Source organism: Petromyzon marinus, chromosome 22 (assembly GCF_048934315.1).
Source record: "Petromyzon marinus isolate PM22_M1 ecotype Great Lakes invasive population chromosome 22, UKy_Petmar_22M1.pri1.0, whole genome shotgun sequence".
NCBI lineage: Eukaryota > Metazoa > Chordata > Hyperoartia > Petromyzontiformes > Petromyzontidae > Petromyzon > Petromyzon marinus.
Window position 1 is genome coordinate 11,330,892 of NC_133688.1, and position 26,985 is coordinate 11,357,876.

The 26,985-nt window shown below is 43.4% G+C and overlaps 1 protein-coding gene across 4 annotated transcripts in view; it reads left to right on the plus strand.

Moving 5' to 3' along the window:
- LOC116945011 (SUN domain-containing ossification factor-like) overlaps window positions 1–26,985 on the plus strand; it is a 92,216-nt gene that overhangs the window by 20,195 nt on the left and 45,036 nt on the right. For 2 of the 4 annotated variants that reach the window (XM_032959058.2, XM_032959059.2), the window contains exon 1: window positions 13,372–18,753. The exons of the other annotated variants lie outside the window; for them this stretch is intronic. In XM_032959058.2, coding sequence (XP_032814949.1) covers window positions 18,383–18,753 — 371 coding nt within the window. In that variant the 5' untranslated portion in view covers window positions 13,372–18,382. Of the gene's footprint in view, window positions 1–13,371; window positions 18,754–26,985 lie in introns of those variants that run through there. 4 annotated transcript variants of the gene reach the window in all.

Consider the following 26,985-nt stretch of genomic DNA (forward strand, 5'->3'; position numbering starts at 1 on the left):
GTGCTGGTTGGTGAAGCTTGGGTGCTGGAGTGGAATAGAGAGGGCTACCCAGGCCCAGTTCAGATGTCACTGGCTCCTGTGGCGCCGCCGTGGCGAGATGTTAACTCCCTTTTCATGGTTTAATTAGCCATGGCTGAGAATCGTACTCAGGTTGCTGGATTCATAGTGTGGTGCGCTAACCACTGTGCCACTGCTCCCCCAAAATCTGTGTGCTGAATAATTGATGAATAACAATAGTAATAAAGGTATTTGATTATCATTGAGTCTCCGGGTGCAATTTTAGGAGGGTCGTACTTTTTGATGTTTGGCCAATTCCTTTTTAATGGTTTATTTCAGTGGTTCTTAACCTTTCCTGCAGCCATGCACCCCTTTGTTTTTCAATCATTAAAAAAGTATAATGTTAATAAATGTATAAGGTTTGATGAAACAAAGTAGTTGTACTTACTTGCCTGTGCTTATTTTGTGTTTTCGATTATTTACCTTCTAAAAAAAATCTGGCATGTCTCGCACCCCCAAAAAGGTCATCTCGCACCCCAGGTTAAGAACCACTGGTTTATGTACATGTTGGAGGGAACCAGGGAATCAAAGAAACCCACGATGGAGGAGATAATACTCAAATATCCACACAGACTACTGTAGTCCACTATACAAAATGTGCGTGTTCTGTCCACTCCAAAAAAAATAAGAAAATTTGCATTGTAGTGTTTTGGCAGCATTTGCATGCCACGAGGTTGATATGGGGTTTATTAAAAGTTTGCGATGGGGTTGCAATGCAATGACTGGGAGCAAGGCCAGCCAGATGGTTTCAGGGACTTTGGGTTCAAAGAAACGACTAGATTGACTGAAGTTAGCCATGCAAAATCATCGTACGGAGCTGTAAATTACACACAGTCTTGTGGACAGGTTTATTTTTAGTTAATTTCTCAATGTTTCGCGAAAACGTAGTTTCTTTATTTTCCAATCAAATTACCAATATATTTTTTTGCTGAATTAAAAAGTAAGAGGCTTAATTGGCAGTCCGGCACATACAACCTATGTAACAAAAGCCCCGTGTATGTGTTTACGTATGTATTCATTGTGTCGTTGCGTGTTTAACTTTATTAACCATTTTGTTCTGTAGTCAATTTGGTTTGTTGGTCCCCCCCTTCCCCCACCACCCACGCCCTCTTCCCTTATCAACCCTTCCACCACCACTAACATATTAATACTAACATTTTACACTTACATATTACTCACTACATTCAGGGTGACAGAGGACACCTCTATGTATGTGCTATGAAGAAGGGCTGCTGCCCAAAACGTGTCGCCCACTGTACACGTTTCCTTTCCTGGCAGTGTTATTGACGAACACGTTGGGGTTGTTTGTTATCGTACTTGTGTGAGAATAGGTTTTACCCTTTCTGGCAATAAATCAGGAGGTGTTAAGATGTTCAAACACCTATTAGAGGCATCAAGTCTGCATTAACCACACATACTTGTAGCAAAACATGCTAATAATTTCATCATTTTTGAACCTAGCAAAAAGGTCCCATAGACATGTATTTGTGCTTTTGCACAATGGCCAATGGATGATTACCAAATAGCAAGTATATTCACACGGCGGTCACCGACACACTGCGACGTAATGACAAATGGGCATCATCCCATGCCAACCATTGTGCACGTCGCTCAGAGCGATGGTTATCGCTGTTGGTCTGGTTCGGTACATCAGTCCCCCAAAACCTTAGCTGCCCCCCATCCCAAATGACTGATTAGAGAGCTCGCAGCCTATTCGTGTGAGTAAAGCACTCAACCACTCCATCACTCAGACAGGCACATGTACCCATTGTCAATAAATGACTGAAAATGTTTGCTTTGGTTTTGTTACAGCTTTAATATGTCAGGGCTGCTTAAAATCACTTGAAGTTTATCCTTGTCTGTCACATGTACGTGGTGTATAATTACCGGCATTTAATGCGCGCTTTCCTCTGTCGTCTATTTTTAATGTTTGTAGTTTATCAAGGCCACCGGCAACCAGGGAAGACAATTGGGGAATTTACATTGGCAAGGCTTGTCAGAAAAATAGAACTAAATCATTTGTTGTGTAATGCAAAGGGGGGTGTGCCAGGTAGTTTCTGGAGATTTTGTCCCAATTTAAAATATGCTATTGGGAAATCAAATTTAACAACACACAAAGGTGGTCATTGCATGTATAAAAGCTATCAGTCATATCCATGATATTTTCGCTAATGATGGATTTTTCTCGTCATTTACCGATTTTTATTATTGCCAATTCACAAAAGCAATCCTTTGGGGAGAAATATGGAACTACAACTAATGCTAGAGATTGGTTACGATAGAGATAAGCTAAATGGCCATTGCTCTACCAATAAGCAGTGCAACAACAACTTTCCCTCAAGAGGGCTAACACAAATGCACTGAAAATAGATTATAACGAACTTAAGATATTACAAGCTATGTCGCACAGTTTACTTGGTGTGGTTTTATCTCAGACGTTTTATGCTCGCCTTTTAAACACATGGTAACTTTTCAGAGCAAGTTGACTTGGCAATTTTGCCAAGCCTGTTGACGAGACTTTTGTTCTTTCATTTGCAAATGAGTTGTCAAGGACGAGATGTTATTCTTGCAAAATGTTCATGTCGAATCGATTGGCCAAGCAAGACCAGGCTTGATTTAACTCCCTTCGTTCTCCAAACACAGAATAATCTCCACCCCACTTGGGATCGCTTTGGGACATGACAAGGACTGAAGGTTGCGTGGATAAATATATAATTGAGACATGAGGACAGGTACGAGCCAGTTGTTGTGTCCTCGTTTTTGTCTTTGCTGGTGTTGACAAGTACTCGTGTTGACATGTAACTCGTGTGTGAGATTCGACACTGTGCAGGACCGAAAGACATGGTATTTTGCAAAGAGGTACGGAGAAAGGAATCTCAAAAGCCAAGGGTATAAATACCGCGCTGTGTACGTGTGGTTTGCCACATCGAATTCTGCATGGCATTGAAAAATCACTTCCAAGTATTTTCCACGATGAGGCCGTCGGAGTTAAAGTCGGTTGATGTTCAAATTTAGCCCATCGGCGTGTGTGTACGTCTGCATGTGTGCCGCACACGCAGGAATGCCCTGCTGGGGGAAGAGAGCTGTTGTTGACACGGCCCTTGCTGTCAAGTTGCTTCCATTCTGCGCAGGTTAAACTGGGTTGATGTGACATTGACACCGGTGGGGGCGATGTTAACACTCGTCCAATTGGTGGTGCGCATTTCGGAAAGACAAAACAAGCCACGAAAACAGCTCGCGATCTGTTTCACCATTCCGGGCTATGTTGAGGCCCTCCTTAACCAAATGCAGTTATTTTTGTTGTTTCCGTGATTATTATTATTTTATTATCAAGTTGGGCGACATCGTGGCTGACCCACATTCAGTTCAAATATTGTGAGAGGATCAACTCAGCCCATCATCCCTACACGTTTGATAAAATGAGTATCAACCTCTGGGCGCAAAAGATTAGACCTGCCATGGGATTGTGGTTTTTCCACTACCGGCTCGTGACTCCTCATGGGAGTGAGCACCTCTGCATGCTCGTTTGACAGAGAGAAGACACTTCCACGTGACTTTTAATAATCGTCACTATGGCTCGTACATTACTACAGCATATGCTGGGTGTGGTGGTGACTGTGCACGCCTTTAATCCAGTGACCTGGGGGCAGAGTTGGTGGATCATACAGAGATGGGCATCTTTTAAAAAGAGCTTCATAGCTCATCGGATTCCTCCAGTCTAAATATATATTCTGATTCTAAGATGGAAAATGCCTGAGTTGCACAGCTGCCTGTTGGAGGCAGTGTAGCAGGTTGCTGACTTGCATAAGGATTCCAGTATAAATGCATATTCTGTTTCTGTAATTTTATCTCTGTGCTTTTGGGGTTTCTTTAGGCACTGAATTATCACCTCGAATGAAACCGTAACTTAAGCAATTAAAATTGGAAAGCATAATTTTATGTGGTTTTGGAGCTCAACGATGCCCCTTTCCCATACATTAACCACATGCGAATATTGGATTTTTTTCTCAGGAAAATTCTTAAGTGTATTTTGTTTTGCGTGTGTTTTTTCACGTTTGTGGAAATGAGGTACAGTGTGCTATAAGTTGCCAACCTTAGCAGGCTTCATGCCACCTGGCACCTACGTGTATGCAGTGGCGTTTCAACGCTTCTTAACCCCTTTCCCATTCCGAGACGTCTGCTAGTTGCAGGGTGATTGTCCCTCGGTACTGATGAAGATATTTTAGCTTTTCTTCCTGTTTTGTTTCGATGATTTACACGTATTTAATCGGAACGGAATCCGAAGAAAAACTGACTTAAACGTGACATCATCGGAACGGCAAAGGGTTAAGCACTAATGACACAGGCAGAGAAGCTCACTCTTCAAAGAATATTAATTTTTTTTCCAGTTCTGTTCAGCCCGCCTGCCTCACTGTACCGAACAAAGTAAAGGAAAAAACAGCAGGCTTATGAAAAACAACGCGCAATGACCGCATCTTTACGATTATTCTGCGTTTGTAGGTCAGTCGCTGCGTCAACATCCTCTGCGCAGTTTCACATTTTTCTGAATTACATGACAGTCCGGCTGGGTGGCCCTATGTTGCACTTCAGTTGACTCACAACCAGAAGGTTGCAAGTTCAAATCCTGGCAATGGGTTGCCTCAGCCCATCACCTCTCCCAGATAGATACATGGAAATGTCAATAATTGTCAAGTCAGCAGTGGTTGCCATTTGAAGAATGTGGAATTTTCACCACTGGGTCTGGGTCGCTCCTGGGTAATAATACCAGCACCACATAGGCGTTTCTTATGTTTTCTTAAAGGGATTTCTAGAGTGCCTTATCCAAGGCGCTTTACACAGAATTAATTATAGTACATATGAGTGTGATGGTGGAGATGAGGTGAATGAAATAGATGAGAGGAAGCAATGGGCAAATCTGTCATGTGTGAATTCGGTGAAAGCAAAATTGATGACAGTAAATGATGATGAATGAATTGAATGAATGGGGAATGAGTGAAAGCCGTGTAATGAGAATATGAATAGGGAAAAGTAACGGCGGTGGTTATGAGAGGGGGATATTAAGGAGTCGTGGGGTGAGCAAGGGAAAATACGCGAGTTTTTGAGTGCGGAATGGAAACCCGTGAGCGAAGGTGACTGTTTAATGTGGAGGGGAAGTTTGTTCCAGCGAAGAGGGGCAAGAAGAGAAAAAGAGCGACAGCGTGGATTGAGCACAAGCAGGAGGAGGAGGAGGGACAGAGGGAGACAGCAAAGATTGAGAACATTTGAGCAGTGAAACGCATTGACTTGAACTTTCCAGTGGTAATCGCTGTCTATTTTTGGCTGACAAGTGAGCAGGACTCCAGTTAGCCCATGCTTTTATCTACTGGCCCGCATAATGGACAAGTCAATTTCGTGGAATTTGGGATGATGTGTGTTCTTTTGTATCTGTCGCCCCTTTGGTTTTGTAAGGGGATAGCCAGAGCCTTTCTTAATTCCAGGTTACAATGCTTCGGCCGTTTATCCAGGCCGGGTGAATTACAGGCACTGCATCGTGTCTGCCAGCCGCTGTACTGTTATTCATGTGCACAGCGTTAGTCTCCATGCAACTCAGTGGCATGCACACATTCCTGTTCTGCCTACATGTATAGCTTGCAGTGGGTTATGTAAATACCCCGAAATATATAAATAATTATTCATATATATATTTCCCCCCCCGGTCTTACAGAAGCATTGCCAGTAGGAGGCTTATAAAAAGCATGATGAAATCTCTCCCAGAGGATGCTTATGAGTAGGGATAAAATTATTCATTCCCCCTTACAGGCAATTAGAATATTTGTAATGATTGGAAGTCAGATGTGTTTTGTAAGGTATAATATTTTGTTTCGTTTGTACTGTCATGTATTGTCAGTCTCATATTTTCTGGCTCTTTCCTTTCGTTAGCCTGAACATAATTTATACTGAGACTTTGTTTATATTGGATTATCTTTAAGAGGGTTATCACGACTCTCCCGTGACAAACAGATGGACACACAGACATAGCTAATACATTGAGCGCCTTCATCCTTAGTTGGAAAGCATAAAATAAATTTATTCTGGTATCGTAACTCAAGGTAGTGATTATTTTCCAAATCGCAAGAAGAGGTGAATTGTTACATGCGTATCGGTATTATTGAAGGAGGGTTACGACACATTTATAAATAACGCGATCTAACCCAAAAACCTTTATTATGAATTATTGAACTGTTTAACAATTTGGCGTTGTGACATTAGCACCTTGGACCGCTCTTGCAAAAGATGGTAAATTAAATGGTGGAGAAAATCACAACGCCTTGTCTTTAATGCCCCGCTATATAGAGTGGATGACGTGTTTTTGTAATTTATTCATGCGGTGGTGACCAACACGCTCAGCCTCGGTGACCATGGCACTCTCCTTCCTGTGCCGGGCACTCCAGATATGTTTGTAAAATAATAATTAACTCTTAATGATGTTTGGGAGCTTTGCCCCCCCCCCCACCTGTCCCTTCACCACGAAGAGAAGGAGGAAACCATCTGCCCCACACACATGACCCCTCTGCTGCAAATATCTCAAGTGTCAAAGGTTACGGATGCTGGGCACTTGAGAAATTTATTTCTCCACCACTATATCTGTGTGGAGTTAAAGAGGCGTAAGCCTCATAGTATGCTCATAGTATGTGGGTGGGGGGGAGGGGCGCAAGGTCGTACACAGTGTCCCTGCCCATCTTATCTTAACGTAATGTATATAGCGCCTTAACCAAGGCGCCTTAACCAAGGCGCTTTACCGAGAATTAAGAATGGTACAACGTGTGAATGTGATGATGGAGATGGGGTGAATAAAATAGATGACGCAAAGGGTGCGAATCTGTGACGTGTGAATTTGGTTGAAAGCTAAATGATGATGAATGGATTTAATGAATAGGGGAATAAGTGATAGCCATATAATGAGAATACGAAGAGTGAACCGGTTGTGGTTGGTGTTTATGAGGGGGGAGATTAAGGGGTCAGGGAGTGAGCAAGTGAAAATAAGTGAGTTTTTTTAGCGAGGAGCGGAAATACAATTATTTCGTTTTAAAGTTTCTGGAGTGTCCAGCACAGTTCTGAGCTCAGTGGTCACTGAGCCAGGGCATATCGGTGACCAGCTTATGAAAACTGGGTTTAACATAAATATACTAAAACTCTGTTTATTGCAGATTTCACTGGGCAACATCTGTGAGCATCAAACTCGAGCCAGTGTGCTGTTTAACCACTCTAACTTGACAAGTTACTTTCCATGACGTTCACATGTCAATCCCTGCATGTGCTCGACCACGTTCATAGTTAAGTGGCTAAAAATATGCCGCTAACCCCGAATTGGTTGTCACACAATCCCACTAACATGTGCAGAACAATTCCGCCGTATCGGAGTTCGCTGTCTACGAATTGTGACTTGGCGTTGCCTCATTCCTGTGTCAGCTGTTTTGGCAGTTCGGTTTATATTGTTTTTTTTTATGCAGATCATCACAGATGTTCAACCCCAGCAAATGACGCTGTGCACTTAACACAACTGACGCCAATCATTGGGCTGAGATCTAGTTTTTATAGATGTAAAAAAAATGTTTATTTCATTAAAGTCGATGTTGTGCTGTAATGATAATATGAACAATAATTATTTACCAAAGAAAGAGGCTCACCGAGACTTTAGACTTTCAGGAGGGTCATACATTGGTCTGTTTTGGCCAGATATCACATACGAATGTTTGGCCTTCATCTTCTTTGGTTCTTTCGGTAAAGTCACGTAGAATGAGAATAAAATAATAAATTAATAAAATAACACAATAAAATTATCACGACGTTTCGGCCACAACACAAGTGGCCTTCATCAGGTGAAGGGACGAGACTGTCTGGAGGACAGGACAGCGCTGTCCTCCAGACAGTCTCGTCCCTTCACCTGATGAAGGCCACTTGTGTTGTGGCCGAAACGTGGTGAGAATTTTATTGTTATTTTATTTATTATTTTATTCTCATTCTACGTGACTTTACCGAAAGAACCAAAGAAGATGAATCCTTGCAGTCGCGAAAGCTTTAAATCGAAATTTTGGCCTTAATGTTAGAAGAAAACCAGAATACCCGGGAAAACACCCACGCACACGAGGGAGTAACATTCAACTATCCGCATGGATAGATTCAGTCCACGGGAAAAAAATAACTTGTGCAAGGGGAATAAATATAATTGTGGACCGCACCGATTCCTTTGCTGGCATCTTGCAGCCCTCGCGATAATACGACAATTCCTGCAATGCTTTTGCAAGAAACTGTGCCACTATTCAATTAAAATTGAACTTGCATCACAAACAGTTTAACTCCTCAGCTAATAATATGAGATTATTCAAGTGAAGGAATATGGATAAGTAGGTTTTATTTCACGAGGCAGTCATTTGGGCCACACAATCAGCGCCAACTCTTTCTCTTTGCCCTGTTTAAGAAGTTAGAGCGTGCCACAACGCCACCATGTACATACACAGGCCATAAAATATATGTACTACGGCGAACACGTTGTAGTATAACATGGGACTCGTGACTTTCATCTCAACAATGAGGCAAAGCATGTTGCCGCGTGCTCCGCGTGCGCCGTCGCGCTGCACCTGGAACGCATTAAGCGCTGTGTCGATACTGGTTTCGCATCGCGTTGGCCCCAGAGGTGGCACACAAACTAACCCCCCCCCGCGTGCTGCCGTGAAATCTGGTTTTCATTTCACGCAGAACTAACTATTGGTTAACTGTCACGTTCAGTGTGCCGTGTTTTGTGATTCACTAATGATGCCTCACGTGTCTGAATTTTATTTCGGACATCATGTCTGAATTTATTTTCCTCGCAGGTCCCCGCCCGTTGGCTGTGTTCTGTAGGCGTCGTTCTGTACCCACCACCTGCTGGCGCTACTGCTAAGCCCTGCATAGCACGAGCTTGGGACACTCAAAACTGGGGGAGTTGACTTGCGCCGGCTTTCAATTGGCCGTTCTTTTGAGTGCTTCCCCCGAGGGCCTCAAGGCTGAGGTCAATATGTTATTGTGAGGATTTACGTTGATGCTACATGCTACCACACCTTGCCCATCTCCTCCTTGCGTCGGCCAGATCTCTTGGTTGACACTCAAGCCTCCAAATTCTCCTCGTACAATACCACAAGAGGATAATTTTGATTTAAAGCTTTCGTGACTGCAGTAATTCATATTCTTAGTTCTTTCGGTAAAGTCACGTTGAAGGGAAACAACAAAATAATAATATATATAAAAAACAATAATATTTTATTATTTTGTTGTTTCCCTTCAACGTGACTTTACCAAAAGAACTAAGAATAAGAGGATAATTGTTTCAGGTCTTCGCTTTGATCTCCGTCTTCTGGGTGCTACTCCAGTGCGTAACCCGCCTACACGTTGCTTATCACGCCTATGGCAGAAAGTGTGTTGCGAATTATTTCCCAAATGCCGAATAAAACATTTAGTTTTAATGTGCATTTCGCAGTCCTTACGACGATTTTTGTTTGACGTTAATTTTATTTAGAGTATTTTTTTATGTTCTATATTTGTTATGTTTAGACTGGATAGCCCTTTTGCAAACACAGCACTAATTCATAATAAAAGGTTTTTGGGTTAGATCGCGTTGTTTATAAATGTGTCGTAACCCTCCACCACCCGACACGGCCAATCGGCAAAAAAGTGTCACGTTGACAAAAGACAAATAGTTCACTACTTTAGCCCACTGGTGTGTTGAAGAGTGAATCCACAACATTTACAGTTCCAAAAGTAAATATTAGCTCTAACAAAGCAAAAGCCTTAAGAGAGCTCCTGTAAATAAAGATATCCAAATCCTGGCAGCTGATAAAGGCCGCACTACTGTAGTGATGTCATGAGCCAATTATGATAATAAAATTAGAAATTTACTAGAGGAAAGTACCTACATTAAAATTAAACGAGATCCAACTAATACTTTAGAACGTAAGACTACTGCAATAATTGCAAATTCATTAATCCCTAAGAATGAGCAATACCAAATTAAGCCAAGGGCCTTAAAACCACTTAGACTGTATGGGCTACCAAAGATTAATAAAATCGGCATCCCATTACAACCCATAGTAAGTACAATTAGCTCTGCCACATATTAATTAGCAAAATATATAACTAAACAAATACAGCCTTACATTGGCAGGACATCTTTATTCATAAGAAATTCAGAACATCTTGTGAATGTGATTACAAATATTAAACTTAATCCTAATGATATTCTGGTAAGTTTTGATGTGATTTCTCTATTCACTAAGGTTCCAGTGAATGAATCGCTTAAATTACTTGATACACTAGTAAAGAATACAGGTTTACCAAAAGATATTCCGAAACTTGCTGACCATTGTTTAAATAACACTTCTTATGGAGAGGGGATTTCTTTAAACAAAAGGAAGGAGCAGCAATGGGCTCTTCTTTATCTCCTGCTATAGCAAATCTGTACATGGACAACTTTGAAATAAGAGCACTTGCCTCGAGCACATTAAAGCCATCTTTTTGGTTTAGATATGTGGATGACACTTTGGTTGTCTGGCCACATGGTAAAGATACACGTAATGATTTTCTAAATCATCTCAATGCACAAAACCCGGCCATCCAGTTCACCATGGAAATGGAGGTGAATAACACACTCCCGTTCCTAGATATTTTGCTTGGACATGGCCTAAACGGTAAAATAACACACAGCGTTTACAGAAAGCAAAGCACACTGATACTTATCTGAATGCAGATTCGCATCATCTTCCAGCTCAGAAATCCTCTCTTATCAAGACGCTCATACATCGGGCAAAAACAGTGTCAGACGGTGAAAGTCTAGTGAGAGCTCAAACACGTTAAAGAAGCATTACGACAGAATGGCTACAATAATACTCATATTAACAGAGCACTGAATGCCAAATCACGATCGCAAAGCAACACTGCTGAAAGCGATCAGATTGTTAAAACAATAAAAATTCCATATATCTCAGGAGTAACTGACAAATTAGCCCGTGTTATGCAAAAGCAAAACATTACAGTAAGATTTGGTACAGTACACAAAATTCAAAAACAAGTATCTTGCACTAAAGACGAATTACCTAAATTATAAACAGAAGGTGTATATCGGATTAATTGTTTGTGGCAGATGCTATATTGGACAGACGGGACGTAACATCAGCATAAGACTAAAAGAACACCAAATAAATATTAAATTATCTCAAACACAACTGTCGGCAGTGGCAGAACATGCTTGTCCACAAGGACACTCAATTGATTTTGATAACGTTGAAGTGTTGTGTAAAACTAATTATTACTGGCAAAGTCTAATTAGAGAATCCATTGAAATTGAGAGAAATAGAAATAACTTTAATCGCTCTGACAGCTACAGGCTTAGTGCGGCTTGGAAGCGTATTATTAAATAATACATATTACAATTCCTTATAGAGGAAACACATACTAATTAATGGATTACTAACGTAGCATATAATCACAATAACACACATTACAACTAATTACTAATCTACAACTCATTACTAATCATAACCATTGCCTGATTACCATATCGATTATGTAATTACAATACCCCCCCTCTGCCTCAAACCACTGCACCTTAATGAGTTATATGATGACGTCACCCTGCTGCTCTATTTAAGACCGGGAGCAAGTGAGGGCTTTACCATTCTGGCGAATTGCCCGATGATGCTGGATGTAATTACCAGCGAAACGTCGTACTCAAACTGTAAATGTTTTGGATTCACTCTTCAACACACCGGTGGGCTAAAGTAGTGAACTATTTGTCTTTTGTCAACGTGACACTTTTTTGCTGATTGGCCGTGTCGGGTGGTGGAGGGTTACAACACATTTATAAATAACGCGATCTAACCCAAAAACCTTTATTATGAATAATATTGGTCGCGAAAGCCTATGTGTTAAACAGCACTAACTGTCGTTTTAATAATGCTCCCCATTATACTCAAACTGATTGTACAGTTTTGCCAATCATAATATTTCCACCATAATTTTTAACAATCAGAGATAAGTCACACTCTTAAAAAACAAAACACAATACGCATGATCTGCTGTAGCAACCAATGTGCTAAATAGCTTGAGGTCGTTGAATGCAATCGGGTTTTCATTGTTAAACCTGACAACACGGCTTGTTTTCCGGGCTAAGTAAAACACTGAAAACAGAACTCAAACCTAAACTTAGTGTTTTCCAAAGGTCGCCCAAGCACAGAGCACAGAATAAGCCCCAACTGGCAATTTGATCTCTCATTTGGAAGGTGGGCTGTAGCGAGTTAAATGTTTACGTGGGCGTGTTGAGTCTTGATCGTGTTTACATTCACTTTCATTACAGACGGATAATATTTACCACCACGTTTAAAAATGTACTCCTAAATAAACCGTAAACGGAATAAGGCATGGTACGATTTCACACGCCTGGCGGGTTGGCGTTTGATCCAATAATTATATATTTTCACACACACACACACGTGCAATTCATAGATGCCTTGTATTGTAAGCATCATAGTGTACAGTATTGCAATCAATCTAACTTGACATACCTGAAAATTTGAATAAATTATAAATGTAACCATAAAAACACAAGATATTTCAAGGCCATGCGGCTATGTTGGAATGCTGAGCCAACACAATTAAGAACTTTTTGGGTTTTTTCGGTAAAGTCACGTAGGTAAAAATAAATGAAAACAACTAAATTAAATCACGACGTTTCGGGCGCAACACAAGTGTCCTTCTTCAGGTGGGGACAACGTAGCGAAAGCACAAACGCTTTAAGTGTGTCTCACAGAGATGGCTGTGACGAGGGATTATATAGTCGCGAGGGAGGGGGGCATTGAGAGTTGTGGGGGCGGAGTGTGGGCTGGGAGGTGAAGTTGGGAAGCCGAGGGTGCGCTGGGAGGCAACGACTTGGGCCGAAACTGGGGCTTTGTGATGTAGATGGCGGAAGTAGATAAGCAAACTAGGATTAAGCCTAATTTTGTTATGCTGCCGGGTGGGTAAATTGGCAATGCGCAGGCTAACAACGTATGGAGTTCAAACTGAAATGTGCAAGCTAAAAAACAACTTGTGGTACACACTACCATAGCGATGGTAGTGTATGAAACTGGGGGTAACAGACTGGGAATATGGGTATGTTTATGAAAATAAATCTAAACCGGCTGTCTAGCAGTAAACTGCACGGTAGCTAAAGTTTAACTAGGCTAATCACATCTTTCCAGTGATTGCTCAATTTGAGATGGCTGGGACGAGGGATTGTATAGTCGTGGGGCATGGTGAGTGTGGGGGCGGGGTGTGGGCTGGGAGGCAAAGTTGCGAAACCGAGGGTTCGTTGAGATTATGGTAAATGACTGACACTTAATAATAATAGGGTTTTTCCCCTTTTTTCTGGCAACAAAACTGAAACCTTTTTTTACAAGGATTCATGTCTGCATTCACCACAATACCTGCAGTCAAAATGCAAACCAAAAACATACTATGATAATATATGCATTGTCCTTGAAACTGATTGGTCCACACCAAGGGACGGCTTTCTTGGTACTGGCAAAGGTGGTCTAATGATAATGACTGACACTTGTCTACAGATTTGGATAGAGCGCGAAGGAACGTTCGCTCGTGTTGCGTATGCACATCTTGATTACGGTGGCAAGGAACCCTTGAGAGTGTTGTGTAAGAGATATCTTTTGAAGTTACTGGAAGTAGATTTGTCGTATCATCTTCCCCAGAGCCGCTCCTTTACATGCACTGAAGCACTACCAACTGAATGAGTTCCAGAAAACCGATTATTTACTTTTGGAAATAGATCAACCGTGTTTTGGATGACAGATGTCTGAATGATGGACAATTGTAAAGTTGATGCGTCGTGATAAAACAACATTCTATTGTACTCACCTGCAAGACAACACTGTATTCCTTCAGCTTCATTGAGCAGCAGACAGAAGCTTGTAAATCTCTTTGCAGCTCACATTGAATATTTAATGTCAGCCCCTAGTGCATTGCCACCCCCCAAGCAAAGTAAAACTCCACCGAGTTAACAAGGAAGAATTTGCCTTTAGGTTTTACCTGCTTGTATCTCAGCATTTAAGGCCATATTTCGTCGGTGTCTATAGACTGCTCACCTTAGCATGTGTCCATCTGAGATAAGCACAGAACTGTGTATTGTGCAAATATATTAGTTAAATATTTCACCTTTGATAGATTTTTTTTGGGTTAGATTGGTTCGAATAAAAAAAAAACCTATTCTGGATAATATTGGTCGTGAAAGCCTTACGTGTTATTTCACCTTTCATTGCGTATGCCTTTGTCATTCAATTGCAACTGTATCATTAAAAAAAATGGGCGAGAGACGTTTGTAAGCGTGATGGTGTGAAGCAACATGGAGGCATAGTTGGTATATATCAGAGATGTGGGGGCCATTCGTGAGCATTAGACACGAGCCTTCCGGGTGATGCGGTATCATGAGCGAGGCTGGGTTCACATACCATATGTTTTCTCGCATCAGTCGGTGTCCTTTATTTGACCATAGATGAAATAAACCTATCGAGGCTCTTTGCCTCTTTTGGCACGTGATACACAACCACAGTGGAGCTCCTTGCCGTTGTGGTAATATGGTTGCAAATGGGTAGGTGTGCCGTCGTGGTTTGGGTGTCATTTAGCCCCCAAACTATGGACACGTTTTGCACTATTAAAAAAACTGGCCAACTTGATAAAAGTACGTGCTAAAACTTACAGACAATTAAAACAGCATTAAAAGGGACCAGGCTCGGCATCTTGACTCTTGTCAGTCGAGGCTCGTCATCCCAGGCAGAGGCTGCTATCCAAGCCCCGCTCTTCCCTAACGGGCACTTGCAGCTTCCTGCACGGCTATCACGCGCCCCCTACCTTTATTATTGCGGCTTGAATACTTCCGAGGACAAAAGCACCTTCAAAAGCGTTACATAATCTGCGAATATACATAATGAATCTCACTTGACTACTGTTATAACGTGTTCAGACATTTTTGTATTCAATCACACTTATTGTATCCTGAGTCATAACGTGAAATGAAGAAGTGTGCTGATGTAACTCCTTCATGGAGCAGAGCTGGACTGGGGGAATGGCCCCGGAAGATGACACCACAGAATTATTCCTGGAGTCGCTTCAAATTAGGCCTCTCGTTTCCCAACGCGAGACAGCAGTCCTTCATGTTTTGTATACAATGGTTTGCTGTGTGTCACTCAACGAATAATCACATGATCTGTATTTACCAAAGCTGGCATTAATTAATGTCAGTGACTTGACAAATTTAAATCATTATGAGTGATTCTGCATTCTTGGTGACCAGGCTGAGACCCTGAAATTTGCCACAGTTGACAATCAGGTTGCTAAATCAAACGGCAGGATGTCAGTGGTGCTGACTCACCGCTCCAACTTGGCCATTGTGAGTTGCCTGAGCCTTTTAATCTCTCTATAAAGCAACTCTTTCCCCCCTCCCTCCTCTTTCCTCAGAATACAACATTTGGATGAGGTGCGGTTGTAATGCAGGTTAGATCACACAAATATAGACTGACGTAGCAGGACAAACCGTGTTTAAAAGTCCCGTTCACAGTGACGGGACTGTTGATGCTGTAAGAAATGTCACTGGATTGGTTGATTTTTCAGGAGGACTGACATATCAATAGTTTACACCCAGTGTTTAGACAACCATTGTGTTGTTGTTTGTAGGATTTGAGGCTCTCATAAAGGGGCAGTGGACATGACGGGGTGTAAGTGTTAGGTGATGTGTGTGTGCGAGGTCGACTCAGCCTCACATGAGTGCCCGGTGCGGTGTGTAGTGAACATCGCCACTGGGGAGACAAAGGCAGCCGGCCATGGTGCTGGCCACTCACCCCCTCGTGTTCCGTGCCAACCTCCATCGGTGCTCGCTAACAGCACTTTCCGCAACAGGCTGTTACAGGCTATACGGGGGATCTTTATCTTTGTTGTGTGCGTGAGTGAATGTTGTGCATGCTGTGTCAATGTTTTCCATGCTTTGGGAACTGTAAACTAGCTCATTACCTCCTAAGTAGGTATTATTTGTAGAACACAACTGCCCAAAGAAAGCTTTTTAAATGCAATGTGTGTGCCAGAGGATGGGCTTTAAAAGTTCCCCATCAGTGTTGGCAAGAATACACATGCAACATATATACACAAAGACAAATATCCCCTGTATAGCCTTTAACAGACTGTTGGGGCAAGTGATGTTAGCGAACACCTTTGAAGGCCGGCACAGCACACGAGGGGGTGGGTGGCCAACACCATGCCCGGCCATATGAATCAATTGGCGGTAGCCCGGGTCACCGCAAAATATTGGTGGGCCGGGCATAGTTTAAGGTTTTTTTCTGGGAGCATCGCTGGTACTACCCTGTCCTGCCGGAGGACGACGCTGGGAGCGATGATGAGGACGACAATGTCGATCCCGCCAGCACGACCGTGACTGCCGGCCGTACCAAGAGAGCGCCTGGTGCGCCATTGCCTCCCAAGTGGTCTCGCTCCCAAAGACAAGGAGGGTGGCCGCCCCCGTAAGAAGCAGAACGTGCTGGGGAATGACCAGACCAGCATCCTGATGTACTTCAAAACAAGCGATAAACAGCCGTTGCCACGCACAAATCCCCAGCAGCCCCCCTTTTTTATGGGTGTTTTGCGTTAGTTTTTTATTTCCATATTTGGCGTGCGTATCGGGCTCGGTGACATCTCCCGTCGTCATAGGCCTTCTGGTTTCGGAGTTATGGAGGTTTTGGCACCCCCGGGTCATGATGGTGACCCGGGTCACCGCCAATCGATTCATATACACACAGACACATTTATAACGGGAATTTTTGTTATTATTTCACCAAATGTGGCGAACATTGTATCAATGGCACATGCGTTGCAGATGTGCTTGTTCACAGATTACCATGGGAGGAACTGGTATTTTATTATTCTGATTAAATTAATTATCTCGTCCGCAGTAAGAATGGGATGAAACTATGGCGCGAGTCCTCTTGTCCGCATCGAAAATGAGATGAGCAGCAATTTTTTTACGTAGTCTCCGTACATTTGTTCATTCGGAAAAGTGTTCTATATGGGTGGATTCATAAAAAAAAATGAAATGCGACTTAATTTATGTCAGTAATGTTTTTTTTGTAATCGTATGTGTGTCAATATGTAGCCATAAGCCTGAGACATTTACAAAGTTTCCGCTTCAGTCATTCTAATAGGAATAACTGGTTTATTGAAGTAATAACAGGTGTATTTTGATTGTCACTCAGAAGATAATCAAGATATTGATGTCTCGGGCAACGAACCTTCAAAAACGATGTACAAATGTTTTCAGTCAGTGTCTCCTTGTGCAAATGATCACGGGGCCCTGCTCATGTCCATTGGCAGACTTGAGGCATTGGTAGAAATTTACAAATTATCTTGGCAGAGACCATGGTGTCTGTCCCTAGAACAATCACATTTAATGTCCCATTTTGTTGACCCAAGAGGGATGATGGGCTTAGTCGACAATGACCGGGATTTTTTTTTCCAACTTTCCACTCGCGAGTCGAATACTCTGCCCAAAATGGCTCGAAGCTAGATATAAAATGGAGGCAAATCTCATTTTCATTTATTTAGATAGAGGTCTTACTTTTTAAACAAATTGCAGCACAACATTTGCCTTGGATTACAGGGTGTTGCGCTTCAGTGAACATTTGTATGTGTGTCATCCGTGGGATCGTGGCAAGTGATGATGTAAAAAGTGCCGCGCTGGAAGCTGCCCCCTTTGAACGATTGGACCAAACCATTGCCCGTTCCTTGGGGAGATTCACAAACATACAATAGCGATAGTTTAGCTTTGCTACTATATAAACATTACAAGAGAAAAAAAACCTTTCATACGTAAGTGTAAATTTGAGCTTTGGACATTTTTCGGGAACTACAAAAGCATCGGTTGCTGTTTAAGAGTGGTTGGAGCTATGTGATCTGTCTCCTAGTTTATACTTTGGTTCATTCCTTTTGTCAATGGGCTTGTGTCCGGACGTGTATATATCCTGGTGTGTTTGAGTGCTTAGATAGCGTCATACAGGTCTAACAGGTCTCATAGAACTGGACGATTCTGACTCTTGACATTTAAAGCTGCCTGCCGCTCTCCAAGCATATCATGGCCAGTGCGTAACTCTCACGCAGCCTTGTAACTACTTACCCTGCACAGCAACAGCATGTCGCAGGACATCACGATTTTGCGCGGCGACTTATGAACTCAAACGGTCAAAAGCTCCGTCCTCCCGACTCCTCCACGCACGTCGTCCGTTGAGCAATGGGATGGAACGTCGTCGCTGCAATCGGGCCCCTCCTCACAATCCCCGGTGGTAGAACGGAGGCGCCAATGAAGGAGTTGCCCGCGCATCGTCAAGCGAGAGCCATGGGGGGCGTTAACCCTCCGCTCGTGCGCTGCTGCTGGGCCGACTGCGCGGCGTGCGCCTGCGACCGCGGGAGAAACTACGCTCTCCGCGGAGACGACCGGTGGACGCCGGGCGAGCCGCATCGAGCGCCGAGCGCAGATTTGCAAGAGCGCGTGGCGCCGGGGAACAGGGTGCTGCCCGGCATGCCGTACCTCGCGCTGTGCGCTGTGTGCATCTTGCTCTGTGTCCCATACCCTTCGCTCAAGCCACGAGTCTCGCCGTCGAGGTACCACGGGCCTGGGCGCGCGCGAGCTGCACGCGGCGTTAATACTTTATGCCCATCGCAGTTGTAATGATTGCGATTGAAATGAGCTAGTGGCATTACTGTTTGTTGTGTGTTCGGTCAAATCCTCTATGATTTTCATATTTATATATACATTTATATGTATATATAAATATGAAAATCATATAGGAGATGCAATTTGTAAAGGACGGGGAGTTTTTTTATTATAATTTTATATTTTGTAGAAACAGTTATGCCATTATTATTGCAACAGTAGAAATCCTACTTAACCATAATGGCCAGTGTGGCTTGGCAAACCCCTGTGGTCGATATGACGTTGGAAAGCCTTCATCCGGCACTGGATTGCCAGTGGGCTGTAATTATCTGAATTATTAGTTTATCACGACTACACGTACTTTAGGCTGGATGGTGCCTAGTGAGGCTAAATCACTCAATTCATAACTGGAAGGTCTCACAAAGCTTACATTTTGGTCAGTGGACAACTTGGCTAAATCTTCTCTGCGGTCAAAGAATGAGTCGGACTTTTACGGAAAGTCAGTAGTTGGTGTTCCGTACTGTGACTGGCCCCTGTCTTAGTAACGTGGAACTTATATCACTGCCTCGGCGCTGTCAATAATAATAAGAATAATGAGAACCACCCCAACCAAGCTTGTTTAAGTAGAGAGGCGTATGTAAAAAAAAAAATCTTCGTTCAATTTCACCTTGACATCCCAGGTTACAAAGCAGCAGGGCTCTTCATCGGAAGGTTTGTCAGATCTCTAACCCTTTGAGTCAACTCGACTCCATCGTTTATCTTTGTTAAGATTATCATTGTTCACGCACGCTCATCAATCATCAATGTGACAGTGGGAGGTCACGGATGTTGTTTTATATTTCGCAACTAAACAAAAAATCAGGTCGGCGAATGCAAAGATCTTTATTTCATCTTTGTGACAGCAGAAAAGAAACCCCTTATTACTTTAATTAACATGTTATTTGTCCTAAGTTCACCGGAGCATCAATGTTATGGCCTTATTCAATATACGGGCATACGTATGCGTGATTGTTAACACAAACATACGTGATTTGATATGGATTATAGATCACGCAAATTTTACTTAATTGAATACACTGGCAGATTCCACGTGGAAATGGGGACACTATTTTTTGTGTATTAACTTACATTGCAATGTTTCACTCTAGTTTTGTGAAAATCCTTATCGCTGGCAGAAATGTCACAAATAAAACCCTGAGCCCTCCTATACTTTAAATGCTTTAAGGCAGCATTTTTGTAATTCTTAAGCATTTACGGCACCGCTTTTTTGGGTGTGTGTGAGTGTACGTGGGGAGCGGTGGCATTTCGGTTAGCGCACTGCGCTTTGAACCTTGCGACCCGCGTTTGGGTGTCGCTCCCGGCCAATACCGGTGACGAATATTTGAACTGATCCTGGGCCTCCCCTAGGTCGACTCAGCCTTAGATGAGTACTGGGTGCGGTGTGTAATCATCAGCAGTGCCGAGTCAAAGGCAGCCAGCCGGGTGTTTTGCTGACCACTCACCCCCTCGTGTACCGTGCCGGCCTTTAATAAGCGCTCGCAAAACAGGAACTTTCCGCAACTTCCTGCTAATACCTACATGGTGGGGGGGTGGAAGCTTTATAAGGGTGTGTGCGTATCCACGTGTCTATCCAACAACGCCGTGTTGTATGTAGTTCGTCGCCACCGTTGTGAAATGCTCGAAAGGAAATGCGTGGAATAGACGGACGCTGCAGGAGGTGTGGCCCACGCAAGCGACTCAAGTTGGCCACGTGCGCGCTGTCAAGTTCAAAGGTGGCTGTAGCGGGGGCCCGCTACAGCCACCTTTGAACTCGGCAGCTGTGCCCCCACCCCACCCACCTCCCGCCCTTCGTTATCCCGTCTTCTGTAATGCACTCCTTGGACGCGGCACACTGCGACTAAGCATATCGAGAATGTTTGGTGAAAGTTAGTGTCGTACGTGAAATGCCGGCATCGCAACTTTCTACGCCGCAACATTATTTTTCTGGAATTGTGATATGAAACAGCTGTTTTTTTCCTTATTGTAAACTTGTGTTTCTTTTGTCCTGCTTGCCGGTGCAAGTTTACATAAGCTTTGCGCCACCCTGCGTGGTTATATAGTGTGACACGCAATACAATTTGGTTTCGACGTGTAAACAGTTTATACCACACGCGCATCCCACCCAACTATCGTGGGTGCGACCGTGTATCATCTCCCATTGTAGATAGGAACTTTATAAGGGTTACCGCGTGTCATGTCTCCGCATTGTTTTTGCGTTATGCATAATGCAGGCAGGCCGCGTTTTAGTGTTTCCAGGCGATAACAGCTGTTTTAACAAAATCGTATTTATCTAGCCATGCGGCGTTTGCGGTTACAACACGCCACGACTCGCTCTTGGAAGGTTGCGAGTTCACATACTTTTCTAGATTTAAAGCTTTCGTGACTGCAAGGATCCATACTCTTTGGTTCTATTGGGTAAAGTCACGTAGGTAAAAAATAAAATAACAAAAATCACGACGTTTCGGCCACAACACAAGCGGCCTTCATCAGGTGAAGGGACGAGACTGTCTGGAGGACAGCGCTGGAGTGAAAAAAGCCACGCTCAGATCACGACCTTTAAGCTGTGTGCTAATTCCTTTGTCAAGGCGCTTTGTTTCTTCTCACACAGCTTAAAGGTCGTGATCTGAGCGTGGCTTTTTTCACTCCAGCGCTGTCCTCCAGACAGTCTCGTCCCTTCACCTGATGAAGGCCGCTTGTGTTGTGGCCGAAACGTCGTGATTTTTGTTATTTTATTTTTTACCTACGTGACTTTACCCGATAGAACCAAAGAGTATAGTTCACATACTGTTACTTCGGCTTTGACGTACTCATCAGCTGTCTGGGATCGATGAGTTGAGAAGCGCTTTTTTTTGTAAAGCCCAACATATGTATAGTTGTCGTGAGACTTTGGTCCTCGCCATGGTGAATGCCGAAATCTCGCACTAACTAAGCGGACCCAAAGGGGATGAACACTCATTTAAGTGGAGGGGTGGACACACGCGCGCTTTTTGACCAATAGTCCATCGTGTAGAATTTATGATAAATTGCGGCACTTTAAATCGAAAATCCGTGAGTGCAATAATGTCTGGCATCTGCAGGCAGCACAGCACCATTAAGAATTGGGGTTTGTGAAACTTGGGGATATTGGTGTTGGGCCTTTTTTTCAACGGTTTTATTTAACTTGACTCGTGTTTGTCGTGGTCAAATCTTGTAATCAAAATTTAGTCTACTTCCTGTTGTCCAATCAAGTTGAAAATTTGCACACGTACTCGGATCCGGTGACAATGCATGCCCGTATGAAAACCGGCATAAACTCATCAATTAATTGCCTCCTTTCAAGCAATTACAATTTTTTTTCATGGACGGAATTTTCATTATATATTTTTGTGTAGGTGAAAAACGCCGCGGTCCCTAAACTGTGGAATCGGCTCGCCCAAGAAGCGTGCGCCACGTGTCTCTTGTAATCAACATGGAGTCCACGGGCCGTTGTCCAATCGAGTTATTTACTTTTTAGTGCACTTTAAAATGAAACCGTTGTTTTAAAAAAAACTTTTTTAAAGGAGTTCATTACGCTTGCTTTGCTCATTTCCGCATTTCGTTTAGCTTTTTTTGGCTGCGACTATGATCAAAGGTTGCATCATTTCTACTGAAACAGTCAGGAAGGGAGAGGGGAGGGGGAGGCGGAGGAACACATTTGGATGTGTGTACAGTATAAGTGGAGAGTAGCTCTTAATGCTTAACGTTTTCACATTACGTCACGGGGTATTTTTTTGTTCATTTTGCAACAGATGTCACACTTTGGTAATTCCATGCAGAAATAATTGGGTGGGGGCGGTGGGCGTGTGCGAGCTCAATGGAGAATCTGCTGATCCTGATAACATTTTCGGACCTTATGAGTCCACAGAAGGCGTGTCGCCGCTGACCTACAAACCCCATGCCAAACAGTAGTATTATAACATGCTGCATTTGCATGTTATTTATGAAGGTGCAGTCATTTGAAACCTGTGAATGTTAAAGGTCTGGGTGTCTGTCAGTAGCCTGCCCTGCCGTAATTTTACTGTTTTACCTCTCATTGTTCAGTGCGCCACGTAACAATACTAATCCTGATCAAAGCACTGCACGAGACACAGCAGCAATACGCACGGCATAAAATAACTCTTGAAATGTAAACAAATTCTAAAGGTCATATTCTTAATTAACAAATAGTTGGAAAAACGAAAGGGTATTAATACATTTTAAGACGCGTCTTAAAAATGTCCGCAGACTCGTGGAGATCCTGAGATCTCGTGGAAGAGGGTTCCAGAGTCTGGGGGCTACACTGAAAAAAACTCGGTTTGCCCATCGACCGAAGCCCCCCCCCCCCCCCCCATATGACCTGGGACCCCAGAGGAGATCTGCATTCTCTGGATCATAGAGGCCTTGAAGGGGGTGCAGCGTGTCTCTGGTGTAGGCCCCGGGGCAAGGTGATATTCGGAGCTGGCGAGGAATGAAACAAAAAAGGCCGACCCTTGTGGAAAGATGACGCAGGTTGTATCATCACCTGCCAGACGAGCACTGTTGGGCCCTGTATTCAGTGCCGTGGCAATGTGCTCGTAGAATTTTTTTTTTACTCGGTGTGTCCTTAAAATATGTTTATAATTCAGGAGTGGGAGTGCCACGGTATATATTAGTTTCATTTACAAAATCTCATTAATTCCACAATTACCAAATTGAGTGCATTTATAGAATGCGCTTTTTTTATATAATACCGTATATATAATGCAAGTGGGATCTTTAAACATGGGATGTGTTTTCATGTAGTGTAACTGCATTTAAAGGGTACGTGTCTGAATCCTGGTTTTGTGGATGACGGCATTTCATTCGTCCAGGGTCAATAAAATGAATGCCGCGGTACATTTGTCAAAGGTCACTCGATGATTCCGTCCCGAGCGCTCAGAGCCAATGAACTCTTCAAAAACACAGGCTTGGCCAAAGCTGAAAGGTTCGTGTGTGGGGAGGTCGAGGGAGGGGAATTGAGAGGGTATGACGGGCGACGTGATCCGATTAAGGCAGAGGGGGCGGTCATGCATCGCTACACGTGTCGCTCCTCGCCGACTCGTCGCCGCTATTTTCGGGAGCAATTGACGCAACAAAAAAACGCTCCAGAAGGGGGGCGGCGGCGGCGGGTGGGGGGGGCCACTTTGCCCGCCAGCTTTCAAAACTTCCGCTTGGCTGCAGCCAGCAAATTAGCATGACATGGCAACGGACGCGGCGTCGCGGCGGCTGTGCCACATGCACTCGAGTGAAGATGACAGAGCAAACAAGCACCCACAGCTAATAAATTGGTCACATAGACCCCCCCCCCCACTCATACAACGCTGGCATGGCTCTGAAGTCCATTAACAGCCTGGAGCCATTGGCATAAATTCCACATTCCTGTGTCACTGTATAGGACAATCACTGTCGACTGCCAACCAAAGAAGAGATGCAAAACCCAAATTGATGTTATCTTGTAGATAGGCACCTATTCTGTATATCCTAGGTTGTCCAGCAGGAGCCTGTTTATTAATGGGGGGGAGCGGGAAGACTTTTTAAATGTATGCTCAGGCCTCCTGTTATAGCACTGATGTTACTGCAGTGGCGTGTTTTTTTTTTTAAATTACGTCACCCTGGCATGATTGACGTGCCATAATTGTGCATTTGATTGTAACTTCATACTTCAGTTAGACAGTCAGGAATGTATCTTCCAGAACAGGGGTGGGCACATTTTTTGACTCGCGGGCCACAATGGGTTCTAAAATTTGATGGAGGGGTCGGGCCAGGAACAGATGGATGGAGTGTTTGTGTGAACTAATATAAATGACGTGTAAAAATCATTACATGAAAGGATTTGGCCTTTAACAGGTAGCAAAGCATTTATTTGCAAGGCAGTTTAACAAATTGCACGAACATGAACAATACAAAAACATGTCGTAACGTGACTGATCAAACATCATGAAAACATCTGTTGCCTGCGCCCAAACCAATTACCTCACATGAACTTCTTTATTGTCTACATTAACAGGTTAGAGCAGCCATGCAGGCTGTTTGTCGGAGATTTGGCTCCAACCTCGCTGCAGCAACACATCATCAGTTTCAGTGGGAACAGTGTTGTTGATCTCCCATTTTTGTCAGTGCATCCAAGTCCAGAGTTATTTTGGGTGTGGCAATTCTCAGGATAGATCTGAGGTGCTGATCCGTTAACTTTGATCTGTGACGGGCTTTGTTGGCGTTCATGACACTGAATGTCTGCTCACACACATAAGTCGAGCCAAACACAGTCAGCATCTTCTGTGCAGTCCTCCGGAGGTTTGGAAACGTGGCTCTGTTAAGTGAAGCATAAAAGTCATTCAGTTTTACAGAGTTGAACTCCTTTAGGACGGAGTCAGACTGAAGATCTATCAGTTCCAACTGCAGCTCCTGTGGTGCTGTTTCAGAGTCTTGTGACAGGGGACAGGACACCAGCTGAAGTGACTGTTCAATGTTTTCGAAATCAGAGAACCTACGGCAGAATTCTCCGTGCAGGTCCTCAAGTGATTTGCTGTATTTTTTTGCGTTTCGCGGTGCCTCTTCCTGCATGGCAAGTGTGGGGAAATGAGCGAAAGATTTGTTCGCAATTTGTCTGGAGAACAAAGTGAGCTTGGATTTGAAAGCTTTCACATGTTTGTACATGTCGTGAACAAACTGATCTTTCCCCTGCAGTTTCACATTCAGCTCATTCATGTGTGAAAATGTCCACAGCAAACGCAAAGTCACTAAGCCAGTTCTTGTCGCTTAGCTCAGGGAATTCGTCAGATTTCCCCATCAACTCCAAAAATGTGATGATGTTCTCTATCAGCTCCCACACTTATTGTAACACTTTCCCCAAATTTAACCAGCAGATACGAGAGTGGTGCAGCAAGTCCTGATGATCCGCATCAGTTTCCTCCAGGAACGTAATAAACTGACGGTGCTGAAGTCCCCTTGCTCGTATAAAGTTAACAAGTTTTACGGCTGGATTCACGACATGATTAAGCTGCAATACAGACTTACACAGGGATTCCTGATGGATGATGCAGTGAAGGAAAATAAGATCCTGGTCAGGGTTTTCCTCTTTCACTTTATTCTGGATTCTTTTCAGCAGCCCAACATTTTTTCCAGTTAAATTTGGCGATCGATCCGTTGTGACATTGACATGTTTACTCCAAGGTAGCTTCATTCTTTCGATGACAGCAGACACCTGGTTATACAAGTCCTCTCCCCGCGTTGTTCCTTTCAGCGACTCCATGGTCAAAAACTCCTCTGTTATCGCAAAACTGTCGTCAATGCCTCGGATAAAAATGAGGAGCTGAGCAGTGTCTTTTATGTCCGTACTTTCATCCAGTGCTAGTGAATATAACTCAAAGGAATCAGACGTTTTGTTTAATTAGCTGGCTATATTTTCATCAATCATTTCCACACGGCGAGTCACAGTCCTGCGTGATAAACTGACGTTTTCAAATTTGCTTTTGATCTCCGGACACAAGATGTCTGCTGTCTGTTCCATGCATTCTTTTACAAACTCGCCTTTGGATAAAGGCTTGCTAGCCTTTGCTATTTCGAATGGCACCAAAAAACTTGGTAGTTGACTCTTGAATCGCAGTTTGTCGGTGAGAAAAATGTTGCTGAGTCTGTAAATTAGCCGCCAACCTCTGAGCCGTAGCCGCCCGTTCTTGCGTTAACTGCTTGCTAGCGTAGTTAGCATGCTTCGTAGCAAAGTGACGGCTGATGTTGTACTCCTTGAAAACTGCGACAGTTTCTCGGCATATCAGGCATACAGCCTTCGATTGGACTTCAGTGAAAAAGTATTTTGTTGTCCACTCCGTGTTAAACACTCGTCACTCATTGTCCACTTTTCGTTTCCTTGATCCGCTCATTTTACTGAAGGGCTCACAGGGCAAAGCGAAAAAGTGAAGGGAGCACCGTATCTAACTCAGAAATATAAACAAACCCTGCAAATGGCGCTGACGGCCCACAATGCATTGCGAGATCATGTGCCCTTTCGAGCCCTATACACCACACTCCCGGTCAAAGTGCGCCATCTAATGGGGAAATGGGGGCATTACAGGAAAAAGGTAAAATTTAATTTAATAATAATAATATTTGGACAAGTTCGGCGGGCCGGA